The sequence below is a fragment of the Pelophylax lessonae genome (genome assembly GCF_965119305.1).
Source record: "Pelophylax lessonae genome assembly, chromosome: 8".
In the NCBI taxonomy this organism is placed as follows: domain Eukaryota; kingdom Metazoa; phylum Chordata; class Amphibia; order Anura; family Ranidae; genus Pelophylax; species Pelophylax lessonae.
Genome location: NC_138775.1, coordinates 206640498 through 206660427, shown reverse-complemented (window position 1 = coordinate 206660427; position 19930 = coordinate 206640498). Strand labels below are relative to the sequence as shown.

At 49.2% G+C, this 19930-nt stretch overlaps 2 protein-coding genes across 2 annotated transcripts in view; one reads left to right on the top strand and one right to left on the bottom strand.

Annotated features, from left to right (window-relative positions):
* Positions 1–19930, bottom strand: part of ANKRD45 (ankyrin repeat domain 45) — a 119131-nt gene that overhangs the window by 17981 nt on the left and 81220 nt on the right. Inside the window, exon 4 of the mRNA XM_082264746.1 lies at positions 8835–8929. Within this exon, the coding sequence (XP_082120872.1) occupies positions 8835–8929 (95 nt within the window). The remainder of the gene's footprint in view (positions 1–8834; positions 8930–19930) is intronic.
* Positions 13664–19930, top strand: part of LOC309561653 (uncharacterized protein) — a gene marked incomplete at its 3' end in the record, with an annotated part of 36892 nt that continues 30625 nt past the window's right edge. The window contains exon 1 of the mRNA XM_082265646.1: positions 13664–13778. Coding sequence (XP_082121772.1) covers positions 13712–13778 — 67 coding nt within the window. The 5' untranslated portion in view covers positions 13664–13711. The remainder of the gene's footprint in view (positions 13779–19930) is intronic.

The following is a 19930-nucleotide window of genomic DNA, read 5'->3' as shown; positions in this document are numbered from 1 at the left end:
AGAAAACACCATTTAATAAACCACACTGTTTGTTTGCAAGCACTTGTCGGCTACCTCTCTGGGAAAACGCACCCCCCAAGGGGTCATCCACACCCGCCACCGAGCTAATCCCTTACAATATATATATATATATATATATACATACACATACATACACATATACTATATATATATATATATACATATATATATATATATATATATATATATATATATATATACACATACATACATATATACACATACAGTGCCTTGCGAAAGTATTTGGCCCCCTTGAACTTTTTGACCTTTTGCCAAATTTCAGGCTTCAAACAAAGATATAAAACTGTAATTTTTTGTGAAGAATCAACAAGTGGGACACAATCATGAAGTGGAACGAAATTTATTGGATATTTCAAACTTTTTTAACAAATAAAAAACTGAAAAATTGGGCGTGCAAAATTATTCAGCCCCTTTACTTTCAGTGCAGCAAACTCTCTCCAGAAGTTCAGTGAGGATCTCTGAATGATCCAATGTTGACCTAAATGACAAATGATGATAAATTGAATCCACCTGTGTGTAATCAAGTCTCCGTATAAATTCACCTGCACTGTGATAGTCTCAGAGGTCCGTTTAAAGCGCAGAGAGCATCATGAAGAACAAGGAACACACCAGGCAGGTCCGAGATACTGTTGTGGGGAAGTTTAAAGCCGGATTTGGATACAAAAAGATTTTCCAAGCTTTAAACATCCCAAGGAGCACTGTGCAAGCGATAATATTGAAATGGAAGGAGTATCAGACCACTGCAAATCTACGAAGACCTGGCCGTCCCTCTAAACTTTCAGCTCATACAAGGAGAAGACTGATCAGAGATGCAGCCAAGAGGCCCATGATCACTCTGGATGAACTGCAGAGATTTACAGCTGAGATGGGAGACTCTGTCCATAGGACAACAATCAGTCGTATACTGCACAAATCTGGCCTTTATGGAAGAGTGGCAAGAAAAAAACCATTTCTTAAAGATATCCATAAAAAGTGTCGTTTAAAGTTTGCCACAAGCCACCTGGGAGACACACCAAACATGTGAAAGAAGGTGCTCTGGTCAGATGAAACCAAAATCGAACTTTTTGGCAACAATGCAAAACGTTATGTTTGGCGTAAAAGCAACACAGCTCATCACCCTGAACACACCATCCCCACTGTCAAACATGGTGGTGGCAGCATCATGGTTTGGGCCTGCTTTTCCTCAGCAGGGACAGGGAAGATGGTTAAAATTGATGGGAAGATGGATGGAGCCAAATACAGGACCATTCTGGAAGAAAACCTGATGGAGTCTGCAAAAGACCTGAGACTGGGACGGAGATTTGTCTTCCAACAAGACAATGATCCAAAACATAAAGCAAAATCTACATTGGAATGGTTCACAAATAAACATATCCAGGTGTTTAGAATGTCCAAGTCAAAGTCCAGACCTGAATCCAATCGAGAATCTGTGGAAAGAACTGAAAACTGTTGTTCACAAATGCTCTCCATCCAACCTCACTGAGCTCGAGCTGTTTTGCAAGGAGGAATGGGCAAAAATTTCAGTCTCTCGATGTGCAAAACTGATAGAGGCATACCCCAAGGGACTTAAAGCTGTAATTGCAGCAAAAGGTGGCGCTACAAAGTATTAACTTAAGGGGGCTGAATAATTTTGCACGCCCAATTTTTTAGTTTTTTTATTTGTTAAAAAAGTTTGAAATATCCAATAAATGTCGTTCCACTTCATGATTGTGCCCCACTTGTTGATTCTTCACAAAAAAACGGAATTTTTGTAAAATTTTACCGTAAAATTCCTTTTTCTGAGTCCTCCGACAGTCGACGCCCCTTCACGCAGTCTTCACCAATGGGTATTGACCTTTGCTCCGCAGGAGTAGCTAGGCACAAGATTTGTTAATAACAAAAGCTTTTAGCATAGACACACCCCTAGGGGCTGTCCCACTAGTCAATACCTCCCTGCACCAGCATTCCCAACTCAGTTTGGTAGCATAGCAGTAAGAGTACACAAAAACCCCAAAGAGGGGCGGAGGGCGGCGACTGTCGGAGGACTCAGAGAAAGGAATTTTACGGTAAGATTTTACAAAAATTCCGTTTTCTCTTACGTCCTCCGACAGTCGCCGCCCCTTCACACAGTCTTCACCAATGGGATGTCCCAAAGCAGTGTAGACATGAGGGGTGGGAGACGTAGCCGCAGAAGAAGCAACGCAGTACCCACATCAGAGAAAGGAACCTTACGCACAGTAAGAGAACCAGCTGGGCAACAGGAAACGTGCTCAACAGGAGCAACAACCCAGGAACACAAGTAACCCAGGGGTGAAAACACCCCAACAGCCAAAAAACCCATAAACAAGGGTTCCTATGGGACTGCCGCACTGAGAACTCGCGGCCAAAGGAGGCATCGGCTGATGCCTAAGCATTCACCTTATAAAAAGTGGAGAAGGTGTGCACGGACAACCAAGGCGCGGCCGCGCACACCTGGGCCACCGAGGCCCGAAGCCGGAAGACCCAAGACGAACTCAGAGATTAGGTAGAGTGCGCCTTAACAGGGAAGGGTGGAACCCGTTCCTGCAAGTATAGGCCAGTATAATGGCCCGTCAGAGCCATTCGGCAATGGTCGCGCAGACTCCGCCAAGCCCTTCCGAGGACCCTCAGGAAGGACAAAGAGGGAATCCGACTCGCAAAAGAAACAGAGGACGACAGGTGAACCCTGATCGCCCAGACAACATCCAAGGAATGCAAAGCAACCCCCTTAGGATGCCCAGGCTTTGCACAGAGCAAAAGCACGACAACGTCCTCAACAAGGTGAAAGTCAGAGACCACCTTAGGGAGGAAGGACGGGTGAGGTCGCAAGACCACCCTACCCTTGGAACCACCGAGTAGGGAGAGCGGCAGGACAATGCCGCCAACACTGACACCCAGCGAGCCGAAGCGATCGCCACTAAAAAAGGCAACCTGACCAGACAGCAGAGGCAACGATATCCCCCTGATGTAGTCAAAGGGGACACGCTGCAATACGGACAGCACCAAGTTCAAGTCCCACGGAGGCAAGGGCTCCCCCCGAGGGGGGGCCAAGAGACGCACACCTCGAACAAGGGTGCGAATGAGGAATGAGACGCCATAGGGCGCTGAACAAGAACAGCCAGTGCAGAAACCTGGCCTGGTATCGTGGCCAGCGCCAAACGCTGGTCCACAACAATCTGAAAGAAAGCCAACACTCTCGACACCGAGCATGAGCGAGGGGGGAACCCCCTGGACACACACCAGGTAAAGTATGCTTTCCAAGTACGGTAACAAATATTACCAGACGAGGCTTTTCCAGCCTCGATTAGAGCAGGAATGACCTCAGGGGAGAGACCCCAGTCCACAGGACCCGGCTTCCAACAGCCAGGACGTTACAGCCAGCGACTGTAAAGCAGGAATGAAGATCGGTCTACGAGACAGAAGGGCTTCCCGCAGTGGTAGGCGCCACGGAGGCACGACAGCCAGATGAACGATGTCCGTGTGCCAGGACCGGCGAGGCCAGTCCGGAGCCACCGGAAACACCGCGTGCGGTTTTAGGCCAACCTGTGAAGGAACCTGGACCGCAACTCAAGTGGAGGAAAGGCATACATCAGACGATGCTAATGCCAAGGTGCCACTAACACGTCCGAGGCGGCCGCCCGAGGATCGCGCGTGCTTGCCACGAACCTTTCCACCAGGTTGTACAGCCGAGATGCGAAACAGATCCACATTCGGGGATCCCCACCTCGCACACAGCGTCTGGAAGATTTCCGGGTGTAGGGACCAATCCCCCTGGTCCAGGGTCTGGCGGCTCAGATAATCGATCTGCCAGTTCCCCACCCTCCGAATGTGAACTGCCGTGAACGCCGGGACGTGAGCCGCGGCCCAAGACAGAATGTTGGTCACTTCCCGGGCCGCTCGGGCACACCTGGTGCCCCCTTGGTGGTTGATGTAAGCCACCGCGGTGGCAATGTCCGTCTGTACCCGAACCAGATGGCCCCGAAGTCGTTCTGACCACTGGAGAAGGCGAAGCTGTATTGCTCTCAAATCCAGAATGGTGATCGGAAGGGAGGATCCCTCCTCCGACCAAGTTCCCTGGGCAAAACAGGGCGCCCAGAACACCACCCCAGCCCGACAGACTGGCAGCCGTGGTGATTACCGTCCATAGCAACGGACGAAAAGACTTGCCCCCGACACAGCCAGGGGCTGGAGCCACCACAGAAGATCTCTTCTGGTTAGGCGCTCAATGAAACCCTCAGATCCCAAGACTGAGGATGCTTTTTCCCGCATGGCCAGAATCCTTACGTGGAGAGACCGCGCGTGAAAACTGAGTAAAGGCAATCGCCTGGAGGGTCGAGACCACTAACCCCAGGCACCGCATACAGGTCCTGAGTGAGGAGGAACGGGTGTCCCTGAGGGACCTGACCTCTTCCTGACGAGTCCGGAGCTCTTCCTCCGGCAGGAATACTCTAGCATGAGCAGAGTCCAGAACCATTCCCCGATAGGGAAAGCTAAATGAAGGAGACAGCGTCAACTTCGGAACGTTGATGGTCCAACCGAACTCCTGAAGCGCCTGTACCGTAGTGGACAGGGCTTGCAGCAGGCTCAGACTGACACTCGAACTTAACAGGAGATCATCCAGATGTCCCAAGACCGAAACGCCCTGGGCTCTCAACAGGCCCAGAACAGGTGCCAGCACTTTAGTAAGAACCCGTGGAGCCGAAGCGAGACCGAAAGGTAACGCCACGAACTGGCAACGGTCTTTCGTAATGGCGAACCGAAGGCACCTCTGGTGACCTTCGAAAATGGGGATGCGTAGGCACGCATCCTTCAGGTCGACAGAGGCCAGGAATCCTCCCAGGCTCAGAGCACCCCCACTGAGTGCAGGGATTCCATGCAAAACTCCCCAACACGCACGAAGCGGTTCAGAGCTTACAAGTCCAGGATCAAACGCACTTCGCCCTCCTTACTGGGCACAGTGAGTAAATCGGAGTAAAAACCCCCAAAAAACCTGTCCCGGTGAGGCACCGGGATCACCACCCCCTGGGCCAGGAGATGTATCAACCCCTTCAACCTCTGCCTCCCCTGCAGACCCCAAGGCTCACAATATGCTCCGATCCCCACAGGGGCAGAAAACAGCTGAATTAGGAAGGATAGCCCAGAAAGGTATGGAGAGATCACCTGCAGAGCTCGCAGAGCGTTGCTACTGATGGCAATAAGGCTGACCTATAACTGCAGCAGGCTCAGGGAAAATGGCTGCCCATAGAAATCAATGGGGGCTTCTAGAAAATGGCCACCGACATGTGCTCGGATCAAGCGGCCCGCCACACACAAAAAAATGGCGGCGATCGGCGCCAAAAGCCACTGCAACCCTGTACAAGGCTCAGGGTGAAGCCAACATGTCACATACAGTGAAAATGGCGGACCGCGCGGCGCTCAGCCGCAGCGGTCGCCGCCACACATGTCTGTACTTACATCTCCCAAAGTGATTTTCACAGCGGAGGGAGAGAGGCCCCCCCCCCGCAGCACAAATAAAGGCATGTAACCCCATAGGGATCGCAGCAGGGAGCCCGCACACAACAGACATGGGAGGGGACACACAGCCACAGACTGACCCCCCAGACAGAGGGTCCCCACACAGAAGGTGCTTACTGTACCGGATGGCGTGGGGAACCGTCTCAAAAATGACAAACCGCTATCCTCCATGACAGGGAGTGCCGCAGCTGGGACGCAGAAGACCGCAGCACAAGACCGCAGAATGGCGTCCAGTGAGGTAGCCACCTCACAGGCAGCATCCCTGCAGCGAGCAGGGATGGTCGTTCATGGCGCCAGGGCGAACCGTAGCTGAACGCTCGATGGCAGGCTGGGGATCCATCTGGCCCTCAGCCCTGGGATCCAGGGCTGCCAGTCCGAGACCCAGCTCCGCATGACACATCTTCATCCGAAGATCCCTAACTAAGAGCTGACAAAATAACAGCTAGTAAAGTAAAGAGAAAATACTTGAAATAAAATCAAAAAAAGGGTAGAAGGCTGAGACTGAAGCCCCAGCACAGGAAAGCCTGCTACTCCTAAGCTAGGCAAGATCAAACTGAGTTGGGAATGCTGGTGCAGGGAGGTATTGACTAGTGGGACAGCCCCTAGGGGTGTGTCTATGCTAAAAGCTTTTGTTATTAACAAATCTTGTGCCTAGCTACTCCTGCGGAGCAAAGGTCAAAACCCATTGGTGAAGACTGCGTGAAGGGGTGGCGACTGTCGGAGGACGTAAGAGAAATTACAGTTTTATATCTTTATGTTTGAAGCCTGAAATGTGGCAAAAGGTCGAAAAGTTCAAGGGGGCCGAATACCGAGGAGGAGGAGTGATGGTGTGGGGGTGCTTTGCTGGTGACACTGTTGGGAATTTATTCAAAATTGAAGGCATACTGAACCAGCATTGCTACCACAGCATCTTGCAGCGGCATGCTATTCCATCCGGTTTGCGTTTAGTTGGACCATCATTTATTTTTCAACAGGACAATGATCCCAAACACACCTCCAGGCTGTGTAAGGGCTATTTGACCAAGAAGGAGAGTGATGGGGTGCTGCGCCAGATGACCTGGCCTCCACAGTCACCGGACCTGAACCCAATCGAGATGGTTTGGGGTGAGCTGGACCGCAGAGTGAAGGCAAAAGGGTCAACAAGTGCTAAGCATCTCTGGGAACTCCTTCAAGACTGTTGGAAGACCATTTCAGGTGACTACCTCTTGAAGTGTGACTCTACAATTTTCATAGTCATGAAAATAAAGAAAACTCTTTGAATGAGGTGTGTCCAAACTTTTGGTCTGTACATACATACATACAGTATACTGTATACATACATACATACATACATACACACACACACACACACGTGCAGCTCATATAATTGAATATCATCAAAAAGTTAAATTTATTTCAGTAATTCAATTCAAAAAGTGAAACTCCTATATCTTATATAGATGCGTTACACAGTGATATTTCAAGCATTTCTTTCTTTTAATTTTGATGATTATGGCTTACAGTTAGTGAAAACCCAAAATTCAGTATCTCAGAAAATTAGAATACTAAATAAGACCAATGGAAAAAAAAAAAAAAAAAAAGGATTTTTAATAGATACTTGAGTACCAATTAGAACCTCATCATCATTTTTAAAACAGAAATGTTGGCTTACTGAAAAGTATGTCCATATACAGTATAGTATACACTCAATACTTGGTTGGGGCTCCTTTTGCATGAATTATTGCATAAAATGCTGCGTGGCATGGAGGTGATCAGTCAGTGGCACTGCTGAGGTGCTAAGGAAGCCCAGGTTGATTTAAAAGCGGCCTTCAGCTGGTCTGCATTGTTGGGTCTGGTGTCTCTCATCTTCCTCCTGACAATACCCCACATATTTTCTATGGGATTTAGGTCAGGCGAGTTTGCTGGCCAATCAAGCAGTGATACCATAATCATTAAACCAGGTATTAGTACTTTTGGCAGTGTGGACAGGTGCCAAGTCCTGCTGGATAATGAAATCCGCTTCTCCATAAAGCTGGTCAGCAGAGGAAAGCATGAAGTGCTGTAGTATTTCCTGGTAGAGGGCTGCAATGACTTTGGGCTTCATAAAACACTGTGGGCCAAAACCAGCAGATGACATGGCTCCCCAAATCATCACAGACTGTGGAAACTTTACACTGTACCTCATGCAACTTGGATTCTCTGCCTCTCCATTGTTCCTCCAGACTGGCACCCTGATTTCCAAATGAAATGCAAACTTTTCCACAGTCTGTGGTTGATTCCCAACTTTGTGGGAACAGTTTGGGGATGGCCCCTACCTGTGCCAACATGACGGCCCACCAGTGCACAAAGCAAGGTCCATAAAGATATGGATGAGCGAGTTTGGGGTGGAGGAACTTGACTGGCCTGCACAGAGTCCTGACCTCAACCCAATAGAACATTTTTGGGACGAATTAGAGCGCAGACTGCGAGCCAGGCCTTCTAATACACATCATTGCCTGACCTCCCAAATGCGCTTCTGGAAGAATAGTCAAACATTCCCATAGACACCCTCCTTAACCATGTGGACAGCCTACCCAGAAGAGTTGAAGCTGTTATAGCTGCAAAGGGTGGGCCAAATCAATAATAAACCCTACAGACTAAGACTGGGATGCCATTAAAGTTCATGTGCGTGCAAAGTCAGGAATCTCAATACTTTTGGTAATATAGTGTATATATGTTATAATAAGCAATAGGAAAGATATTGCAGAATAAACAGCCTCAGAGCAGAAATTTAAAAACTGCTCTGGTCCATAGCAGGTATACACTAGTAGTAGTTAAAGGAGTTGTAAAGTCAGGTTTTTTATCCTGATGCATTCTATGCAGCCCCACTAATACTTACCTGAGCCCCATCTGTATCCAGCGATGTCTATGAGTTCCTCGACTGTCCGGGACTCTCCCTCCTGATTGGCTGAGACACAGCAGTGGCGCCATTGTCAATCAAAGTCAGTTAGCCAATCATGGGAGGGAGGTGCGGGGCCAAACGGCAGTTCCGGTTCTGAACGGGCACACGGAGCTGCAGCTCGGCTCGGGTGCCCCCACAGCAAGCTGCTTGCTGTGGGGGCACTCGTCTAGGGGCTAGGAGCAGCAAAGACGGACCCGAGAAAAGGAGGATCCAGGCTGCCTGTGCAAAACCAACTCACAGAGGAGGTAAATATAATATGTTTGTTGTTTTTTTTTTTTTTTTAAACGAGACTTTACAATTACTTTAAAGGCTGTGTTCAGTGATCTACTTTCTATAAAACAGTATATTTCTGCTTATATACCTTATCATCTTTATGGAGTCTCCCTTGAACCTTTTCAGGGTCTGAGATGGTTTGTTGAATAAAACTTATGTAAGTCTTCAGTGCCAGCCTGGCTTCTGTGGAAATAAAACAAAATGTATTAATACCAAATTTAGATTTAAGTTTTTTGTATTAATTTTTTAAGAAAAAGACATAAAAAAGGTACACATTTGTCCATGACCATGGAAGAAAACTACAAAGATAAACCTTCCAAAACATTTGACATGGAATTTGAGAGCAATAGAACAGTGGCATAAACATCGGCAAAGTGTGTAGCCCCCCCATGCCAACTAAATCTGCGTTGGCCGGCCCCGCCACTCCCCCCTCCAGCGCCCCTGCGGAAACTAACTGCGCCCTGAGGGGCAGAGCGGCCGTCCGACCCCCCAACACTATGACTAACCGTGGAGGTGTCCACCACCTGTAATTCCACAGGGATGCCACCTGTATGACAGGTATAAGTAGAGGCAGCAATATGTAGAAGCTGAGGACTAACAGTGGTCCGTTAACATCCATGTCATTTTATTGAACATTTCAAAAAAGGAGAAGAAGAGATAGGGGAGAAATAAGGAAAGGATGAAAGATGGGAAAAAGAAAATAAGGAAGTAGGTAGTAGTAGTAGGAAAGTGTCGGTGTCCAGATTCAAGAGCCCGGGGTCGGGGATCACAAGCAGACTATGTGGTCCCGGCAAATGAAGGCTCCTCCTCAGATCAGGGAGGGCCGGCTTACCGCACTCAAGGGTCCCATGTTTTCTCAAAGAGGTGCATGTCTCAGAGCATTGCCACCATCCTCTCATTTATCATGATCCATGACACCACCGGAGTCTGCCAAGAGCGGGCTATTGCTATTTTGGCAGCCGTGTTAATACCAAATTTAAAGGATAAGTTCACCTTTTGACAAAAAAAAATAATAAATACACGTTTTTTTGCAGGAGAAAAAATGTGCATTTATTATTTTTTGTTTCTGAAGCTTGGAAAGCATTGCACCAGCGACCAGCAGATTGTTGATGCAATGCAGGTTTCCTGCAGACCTGTCAGTGTATCGGCTTCCTCCTACGAGGAAGCCAATACCCTCTGACAGGAAGAATGAATGAACTACCACAGTGCTCACAGCACCACGGTAGTTCATTGAAAACTACAAGCCGAAAGCTGAAAAGGCAGCTGGACCTTAGTGTAGTTTTCAATTCACAGAGCGCTGTGTGATGTGGCCAGGCAGGGGGGGGGGGGGGGGGGGAAGAACAAAATGGCCCCATTTAAAAAAAATAAAAAAAAATTGACAGCTAGCAGGGGAGGGGAGAGAAGAGCCCTGTTAGCTGTCACAGCGGGGGAGCAGGTGTCATTGCATTCATAACCTGTTGAATGTTACACACAAACCCTCTTTTATGTGAACTCCCATTTGGTCTCTGAAAGCATTCTAATATATTTGTTTGATCCAAATCAGGAACAGTCCTTCAAAATCAGGGACAGTTGGTAGCTATGCCTGCAGATCTCCGCAAACTCCGCAGCAGAATGAGAAGCTCCTTGTCTACCTGTTGCTAATTGGAGAAGGAGGGGACTGAAGGCTGGAAATGCCCATTTCAATTCCAGAGCAGAACACCCACTTTCTGCTGATTGGAGGGGGGGGGGGGGGGAGTCGTGGGGCAGGGACAGCCAATTCAACACTTTCCAAAGTGGGTGAGTAGGTCTGTGTTTATGTGTATGTCTGTCCGTGTGTCTGTTTGTGAGTGAGTGCGTCTGTCTGTATGGGCTTGTTCACATGTGCAACCAGGCCCCTAAGTTCTGTTCTGTCGCTGTACGTAACCACTGCAGCTGATGTTTTCATCAGCTGGCGTGACGTCACCACTGCACATGCGCAGATCGTCTGAGGTATTAGCTGACGATCTGCAAAGCGTGGAGGGAGAATCTAATTGACAGATCCTTCCTCGCTCTCTTTGCGCATGTGTGAGACTTGAACGACGGAATCCACCCTGTAACACAGCCAAATCCTCCCAACAGTAATAGTATTCCGCCCGCTCATGCGCAGAGAGAGCGAGGCAGAATCTCACAATAACATTCCCCCTCCGCGCTTTGCAGATTGTTAAAAATATTGCCTCCATTGATCTGCACATGAGCAGTGTTGACGTCATTCCAGCTGATCAATTGATCAGCTGGAGTGACATTACGTACTGAGGCATTATCTGACGGGCTGCATTATTTAACAGAATACCCTATAGCATTATGTGGCCATGAAGCATGTTATGTCAAAGGGCTGCCCTACCTGCAGAAACCGGGGAAAGATGTCCAAGACCCTTTTTAATGATTGTGCCACAAGGAATCCCATGATGTTGTGGCACCATGCAGTTTTGTGTGTGCAAAAACAAATTTTTTTTTGCTGATGTGTGGATTTAGAATTAATGTCCCCCATCTGCGTTTCTCTCGCACATCGGGAATACCCACAAATGTGTGTGTGCGTTCCAGGCACCCAATATTATGGGGGGGGGGGGGGTTTACAGTATACAGGTGTGTGTGTGTGTGGGGGGGGGTACAGTATACAGGTGTGTGTGGGGGTACAGTATACAGAGGTGTGTGTGTGTGGGGGGGGGGGGTTGACAGTATACGTGTGTGTGTGTGTGTGTGTGTGTGTGTGTGGGGGGGGGGGCATACAGTATACAGGTGTGTGTGGGAGGGGTGTAGGGGGTGTACACTATACAGGTGTGTGTGGGGGGTACAGTATACAGAGGTGTGTGTGTGTGTGTGGGGGGGGGGGGGTGTACAGTATACAGAGGTGTGTGTGTGTGTGGGGGGGGTGTACAGTATACAGGTGTGTGTGTGTGTGGGGGGGGGGTACAGTATACAGGTGTGTGTGGGGGTACAGTATACAGAGGTGTGTGTGTGTGGGGGGGGGTTGACAGTATACGTGTGTGTGTGTGGGGGGGGGGCATACAGTATACAGGTGTGTGTGGGAGGGGTGTAGGGGGTGTACACTATACAGGTGTGTGTGGGGGGTACAGTATACAGAGGTGTGTGTGTGTGGGGGGGGGGGTGTACAGTATACAGAGGTGTGTGTGTGTGTGGGGGGGGTGTACAGTATACAGGTGTGTGTGTGTGTGTGTGGGAGGGGGTGTACAGTATACAGGTGTGTGGGGGGGGGTACAGTATACAGGTGTGTGGGAGGGGGTGTACAGTATACAGGTGTGTACAGTATACAGGTGTGTGTGGGGGGTGTACAGTATACAGGTGTGTGTGGGGGGGGTGTACAGTATACAGGTGTGTGTGGGGGGGTACAGTATACAGGTGTGTGGGAGGGGGTGTACAGTATACAGGTGTGTGGGGGGGGGTGTACAGTATACAGGTGTGTGTGGGGGGGTACAGTATACAGGTGTGTGGGAGGGGGTGTACAGTATACAGGTGTGTGGGGGGGTGTACAGTATACAGGTGTGTGGGGGGGGTACAGTATACAGGTGTGTGGGAGGGGGTGTACAGTATACAGGTGTGTGGGGGGGTGTACAGTATACAGGTGTGTGGGGGGGGGTACAGTATACAGGTGTGTGGAGGGGGTACAGTATACAGGTGTGTGGGAGGGGGTGTACAGTATACAGGTGTGTGGGGGGGGGGTGTACAGTATACAGGTGTGTGGGGGGGTGTACAGTATACAGGTGTGTGGGGGGGTACAGTATACAGGTGTGTGGGAGGGGGTGTACAGTATACAGGTGTGTGTGTGGGGGGGGTGTACAGTATACAGGTGTGTGGGGGGGTGTACAGTATACAGGTGTGTGGGGGGGTGTACAGTATACAGGTGTGTGGGGGGGTGTACAGTATACAGGTGTGTGTGGGGGGGTACAGTATACAGGTGTGTGGGAGGGGGTGTACAGTATACAGGTGTGTATGTGGGGGGGGTACAGTATACAGGTGTGTGTGTGGGGGGGTGTACAGTATACAGGTGTGTGGGGGGGTGTACAGTATACAGGTGTGTGGGGGGGTGTACAGTATACAGGTGTGTGGGGGGGGGGTACAGTATACAGGCATGGGGGATAAACAGTATACCATGTCAAATCTATATGTGTTGATTATTTTTAACACCCTCCTTCATATCAATAACCCCCACTGCAGTGTCCTGCCGTTCCCCTTTCACTGCTCCACATCAGTGTCCTCTTCTGCCTCTTTATCCCCCTCAGTGTCCCCATCTATGACTGCCCCCATTCTCTTTTTCCCTTCTCTGTTCCTATGTGCCCATACACCATCTATATCTCAGGTGTTCATGATGTACATGCTGCAGCAGGCTTTATAAGAACCACATACAATACAGTCAGACATAATACAGCACTCTTGGCCTACCTTCCACAGTACATCCCTGCCATGCCCACTCCTCTGCCTGCTGGCCACTCCCCCAGGTCTCACTCGGCTCCTCCCCCTCATCTCACATCCCTCCAGTTCAGCGGCGATTTCTCCGTGCTGGGCTGGAGGACTGCTTCTGCTCTCACCCAGGTAGGAGGGATTTGTTCAGTGCGGGGGCTGGAGGCAGAGAAGTGGGTGTGTACTATGTTGTCCTTCATCTTAGAGAGAGGAGGAGACTAAGTAGGGGCAGGAGGGAGGAGCAGAAGGAGGGGCGGGAGAGCAAGTGGACGTTCTCGTGTCAAGGCCAGTCCTGCAGAAAGCGGCTGCTAACGGGAACAGCGTTCCTGCTATGGCAGAAGTACGGGAACGCTGTGCCCATGCGTTCCTGCAGGACTCGCGCCCTGATTGGTTAGGGAGAAGACGGCACCTGGAGGCCCCGCCCAGCGGCAGCTCCTTCGCCATCGCCAGATTTCAGTTGACTTGTACAGCAAGCGGTTGCTTATTACTTGAGCTCTTGAATTGCATTTCTTTAGATTGTAATTTTCAAAAATGACAGCAAAAAAGATTTTAGTGATCCTAGCAGGAATTCTTATCCTGTTCGTGTCTCTCTCTTCTGGTATGTTATTTCATTCATTAATTAAATAATTATCTATATAGGATTTTTTTCTTTTTTTAAGTGCTTCTATTGCCCGATCAGAATCTGTAAACAAGTCATAGTCTGTACAGTATACAGAGGTGTGTGTGTGTGGGAGGGGGTAAGGGGTCTACAGTACACAGGTGTGTGTGTGTAGAGGGGGGGGGGTACAGTATACAGGTGTGTAGAGGGGGGTACAGTATACAGGTGTATGTGGGGGTGTACAGTATACAGGTGTGCACAGGGGGGGGTACAGTATACAGGTGTGTGTGTATGTGGGGGTGTACAGTATACAGGTGTGTACAGGGGGGTGTACAGTATACAGGTGTGCACAGGGGGGGGGTACAGTATACAGGTGTGTGTGTATGTGGGGGTGTACAGTATACAGGTGTAGCACCACCCCCGCAGGAGCTGCTGATTATATTATTGGGTCTACACCCTGCCTAACAACCCAATCAAATTGTCTCGATCCCTCCTCAGGCACAACTGACCCAGAATAGGACTGGACTATCAAATAGATACACAGGTTGGAATACAATACTTCACTATGCAACAATACCTTGTTACCTTCTTGAATAGTAGTCCTTCTGGGTGACACAATGGAACAACGCACAAGATTGTAATTAACCAAACTTAGTTTACTATATATCAAATTGAATAGGGGAGATACAATACAATACAATACAAGTCCATAAAAGGTTATTTAAAACAGCTTTAAAAAGGTAAAAGAATACCCCCACACTCCTCCTGCATTAAGGCTAGACACAGTACCAGGTAGGTGGGCCTATCTGAGTCCCTCCCCCAGAGTTCTCTTCTTTCTTGTTGATCTTCGCTAGCAAGGTTATTGAATAGAGCTCATTTGTAATCCAGATTAGGAATAAAGATCAAGAGAGAGAAAACAACGAGCTGTTAGTTGTCACCGCAGGGTGTCTGCGTAACTGAGCAATAACTTCTGCGAGAGAGATAAGCCTCTGGCGACTCCTTTACAGACCTTATTGTTTGTCTATGAGTCTCCTGAGAGAGTATGGTGATAAACCCCGGGGTTTTATCACCTCCTGCTGCGCTACCGCTATCTGTAGATAAAACTGTCTCTTCAGCAGATAAAGTCAGTTATTGGGCATGTGCCCTCTCACCAACAGAAGTTTCTCCTTCGCGCGCTTCCACTGCGGTTTCAGTCCTTTGGCTATATGCCAGCCGCGCGGGGTCCTTCTGGCGGATGACTTCCGGTCTCGGCAAACAGCAGTATGACCTCCAGGAATGTGCCTCGTGCTTGAGATGGGACGGTTCCACGTCGTCCCTCCAGGCTAAAAGGCTCTGGCCCAATATCCAGTGTCAGTCCTTCACTCTCGCTCGCTGGTTCCTCAGAGTCCAGCGCAGAAAGGCCCCCCCTTCGCGCGCTTCTCTCTTCCTTTAAATAACCTCCCCCATAGTGCCGTGCGGTGCAGCCGTGCACCCTGGATCTTGCAAAGCAGCCTGGGAGATGTAGTTTCTTCATCTTGTGAAAAGGAAGTCACAGCCCGGGAAATTCCATGCAGCTACCACTAGAGGGAGCCTAGTTCCTGGATCTTGCAAAGCAGCCTGGGAGATGTAGTTTCTTCATCTTGTGAAAAGGAAGTCACAGCCCGGGAAATTCCATGCAGCTACCACTAGAGGGAGCCTAAAAAAAAAAAAAAAATATGTTATTTAAGGCGCTCACAGGGGGTGCTGCTCTCTATTGTGGCTGCTTGTAGAGGCAAATGGTCAGGTGGGGTACAGGCAGGACACTGGTACTTGGAACAGTGGTCAGCTGGAATAGCCTGGGGGGAGGGGGGGGGGGAAACAAAAAGTAGGACTCAGATGCCTGGAGGCAGAGAGTGTTGGGCTGACCAGGGGTGTGAGAGGGGGAGGGGGGAGGGGGGGTCCGGGTGTGGACGATCCTCTGTTCGGTGGGTGGGTGAGGATGGGTTGCACTCAAGGCTGCTCTCCGGGTGAGCGAAGCAGCTCAATGTTAGTCATAGAGGAAAGGGGGAAAAAAGCGCCAGTAGAGTGCAGTTTTTTTTTTTTTTTTTTTAAAAAAGAAGGAAGTTTATTAAAAATAAGTATAAAGGAACAGGTGACTCGATACTGGACTCACTTCAGTGCAGTCACTGTGGTGCCCTCCCTGGTGTAGGTCAGAAGCTCGGTGCCTGCTCTGGGTCCTGATGCGGTCCAATCGTCCGGGAGAAGTCCGGGGTTTCTCAGGCGACTTCCGGGTCGGATCGGCATAGGAGATGTGGAGCGTGTTGGAGGCTTCTTCCGGCTGCGTCTGACGTCACAGGGTGTCTGGGCTTAGGTGGGCGTATCCGGGCGTCACAACATGTTTCGGAGCATGCGCAACATGCCGGTGGCGGGCATGCGCACTCCTTTGTCAAGTGTCCGGATGGGAGGACGTGCAGGGAATTATATAGGAAGCTGGGGGCGTCATTAAGGAATAAAAGCGTGTTATCGTATACATCATTCTTTTCCCCTGTGTCTCCAATGAACATTGCCGCTTTAAGACCTTTTTGTCCGTTGCCGCTTTTATTCCTTAATGACGCCCCCAGCTTCCTATATAATTCCCTGCACGTCCTCCCATCCGGACACTTGACAAAGGAGTGCGCATGCCCGCCACCGGCATGTTGCGCATGCTCCGAAACATGTTGTGACGCCCGGATACGCCCACCTAAGCCCAGACACCCTGTGACGTCAGACGCAGCCGGAAGAAGCCTCCAACACGCTCCACATCTCCTATGCCGATCCGACCCGGAAGTCGCCTGAGAAACCCCGGACTTCTCCCGGACGATTGGACCGCATCAGGACCCAGAGCAGGCACCGAGCTTCTGACCTACACCAGGGAGGGCACCACAGTGACTGCACTGAAGTGAGTCCAGTATCGAGTCACCTGTTCCTTTATACTTATTTTTAATAAACTTCCTTCTTTTTTAAAAAAAAAAAAAAAAAAAAAAACTGCACTCTACTGGCGCTTTTTTCCCCCTTTCCTCTATGACTAGAGGGAGCCTAGTTCCTGGATCTTGCAAAGCAGCCTGGGAGATGTAGTTTCTTCATCTTGTGAAAAGGAAGTCACAGCCCGGGAAATTCCATGCAGCTACCACTAGAGGGAGCCTAGTTCCTTCCCACATATCAAACAGTGTCTTTAGGCATGTTTAACCCCGCTACACACTCCCCCCACTTGAGAAACTTTGGTCCCCAAAGAGGTCAACAGTATGTACCCTAGTGCATAGGTTGGCATTATACAACAAAAACATTAACATTTTGCTGAAATAAGTCAATCTGAATACATCCAATTTTGTATTCTAATAGCAGTGCAACAGTAAAACGATAAAGTGCAATTAATAAGCAAATAAGTGATTTCTACAGTGTTAATATAGTGCTGATTTCTAGTGCTTTTATATAGTGCTCCTTTAAAAAAAAGCACATGTGCCTTTGCAATTTCTTAAACACTTACATCTTAAAGTTTGTGTTGAAAAAAAAACATCAAAAGGTGAGAAAGAGAAAAAAACATATAGTGAGGTCAGAGCAACAAAATGTGCGCAAACATTAACTCACAAAGTAAACCAAATTGTGAACATCAAAAACTGTGCTTATTATAATGGCCAAACCCAATATCCTTATGTACAAACTTAAATGCAAACGTTTTCTACTTCAATACTTTGTTCTCATGATCTCTCACAGACCCCCCAAAACTTGGGTGGCTTGTACAGTTGTGCCTGGGGGTGAGCTAGGGTTGTCCCCCACCAAATCTACAGTGGAGGAACTAGGCTGGTCAGGAGATCTTTTGGAGGTAAAAACAGCTTCTTCCGAACATTCACCCAATTGATCATAGGTCAGTCTCTTAGGTGGGTGAATGACTCTCCTTTCCCTCTGTTCCCGTGGAGGCATGCTCTCAGAGGTGCTAGGATCAGGCACTTCTGAGGATTCTTCAATGTCCCCCTCCTCATGTTCCAACACAGAGGAACCTGATGGTTCAAGAGAGGTCAGTTCTTCTTCAGAGAAGGGTGCAACCTCCTCCTCAGGATCTTCATCCTCAGCTGCTTCTTCTGGAAGCATATGAAAGGGTATGAATTCAGGGGCTTCTGCCCGAAGGGCTCCTCTATCAGCCAAGTCAGATGAAGACAGGGAGGCAGGTGTGGGTTCTGGCAACTGAGATGACCACAACCAGTCGGGTACCTCCTCTTCATCTTCCAAATCTTCAGATGGAGAACTTCCCTCTCCCTCATCTGGGAGCGTCGTCTGAGATCTGGTAACTGGTCTGGACCGGCGAGAAGTCGAAGGGGCCTCTGACACGTCTTCCACAGGGGGCATACGAACCGCTTCAGAGAGAGGCAGCAAATGGTTCCGATGCCAAGCCTTCAATGGACCCACACTTCCTTCAGGCCGAATTTGGTACACAGGAAGGTTTGGCAGTTGCTTGCAGATAACATAAGGTTGGGACTTCCAGCGGTCTGCCAACTTGTGTTTTCCCGGGACACCCAAGTTTCTCAACAAAACCCTGTCCCCTGGTTGCAGGTCATGGATCCGAACTTTTAGGTCGAAATTTTTTTTATTCCGCAGTCCACGTTGATCAGATGTAGCCTGAGCCTTGTCATAGGCCGCTTTCAGACTCTTCCGCAGTCGGTCCACATATCCTCTATGCGATGCTGAAGAGGTATGATCAGGCGAAATGCCAAAGGCCAAATCCACTGGCAACCGAGCCTCCCTTCCAAACATCAGCCGATAAGGGGAATATCCAGTAGCATCACTGACAGTGCTGTTGTAGGCATGCACAATGGCAGCTACGTGCTTGCCCCAATGCTGTTTCTTCTCTGAGCTCAAAGTCCCCAACATATCCAAAAGAGTCCTGTTAAATCGTTCAGGCTGGGCATCCCCCTGTGGATGGTAGGGAGTGGTTCTAGTCTTTTGAATGCCTAACATATCTAACAGTCTCTTGATCAGTCTGCTTTCAAAGTCCCTTCCCTGATCAGAATGGAGGCGTTGTGGTAACCCATAATGTACAAAGAACTTCTCTACAAGAACTTTGGCTACCGTTGAGGCCTTCTGATCCCTTGTTGGGAATGCTTGAGCATATCTGGTAAAATGGTCTGTTACCACAAGGACATTCCCCTGGCCACTCAGATCAGGCTCTAAGCAAAGGAAATCAATGCACACCAGCTCCATGGGTCCCTGACTTTGTAGATGGCCCATTGGGGCTGCTTGACGTGGCAGAGTCTTCCTCTGTATACACCGGACACAAGAATGACAGTATCCTTCAACTTCGGCCCTCATACAAGGCCAGTAGAACCTGTCCCTGACAAGCTGAAAGGTTCTTTCGGGCCCCAGATGGCCATGATTATCATGAAGAGCGGCCAGAACTCCCTCTCTGTATTTAGCTGGTAAGAACAGTTGCCACTTCTCCTCCAGATCTTCAGATGGACCTCTCCGGTAGGCCACTCCTTCTCTGATCTGTAACCGGGTCCACTCTCTATGTAACAGACGGGCCCCCTGAGGGGAGTCAGTTAGAAGCAACTCAGGGCTCTGGATCTCCAAGGCTTCCAAAAGAAGTTTTCCCAAAGGGTCTTCCAACTGCTCCTTCCGCAAGTCCCTTTTGGACAGCCGGGGCAAACCCTCCCCTTCAACCTGGGTCACCTGGCAGTAGCATTTGGGTACTCCGATAGCCGAAACCCCAATCTCTTCTGCTCTTGACCCTCCTCGGGATCGAAATTCAGTTCCCTGATATAGGGCACGCACCCCTTCTGGAGCCAAATGAGTCCATTCTTCCGCAGGTTCCTGTGGAACATGCAACCTTCTGGATAGGGCATCTGCATCCCTATTTCCGATTCCTGGCCGATACTTCAGGCTAAAATTGAAGCTAGAGAGGGCAGCCAACCATCGATGTCCTGTTGCATCCAGCTTGGCCGTAGTCAACAGATAGGTGAGGGGATTATTATCTGTCTTGACAATGAATTCAGCTCCGTACAGGTAGTCTTTCAATTTGTCAACCACTGCCCACTTCAAGGCCAAGAATTCAAGTTTGTGAGTAGGATAATTCCTTTCAGCAGGCAGTAGGCTTCTGCTCACATAGGCAACAGGTCGCAGATGACCCTCATGCTCCTGATAAAGTACCCCCCCCAGCCCATCTC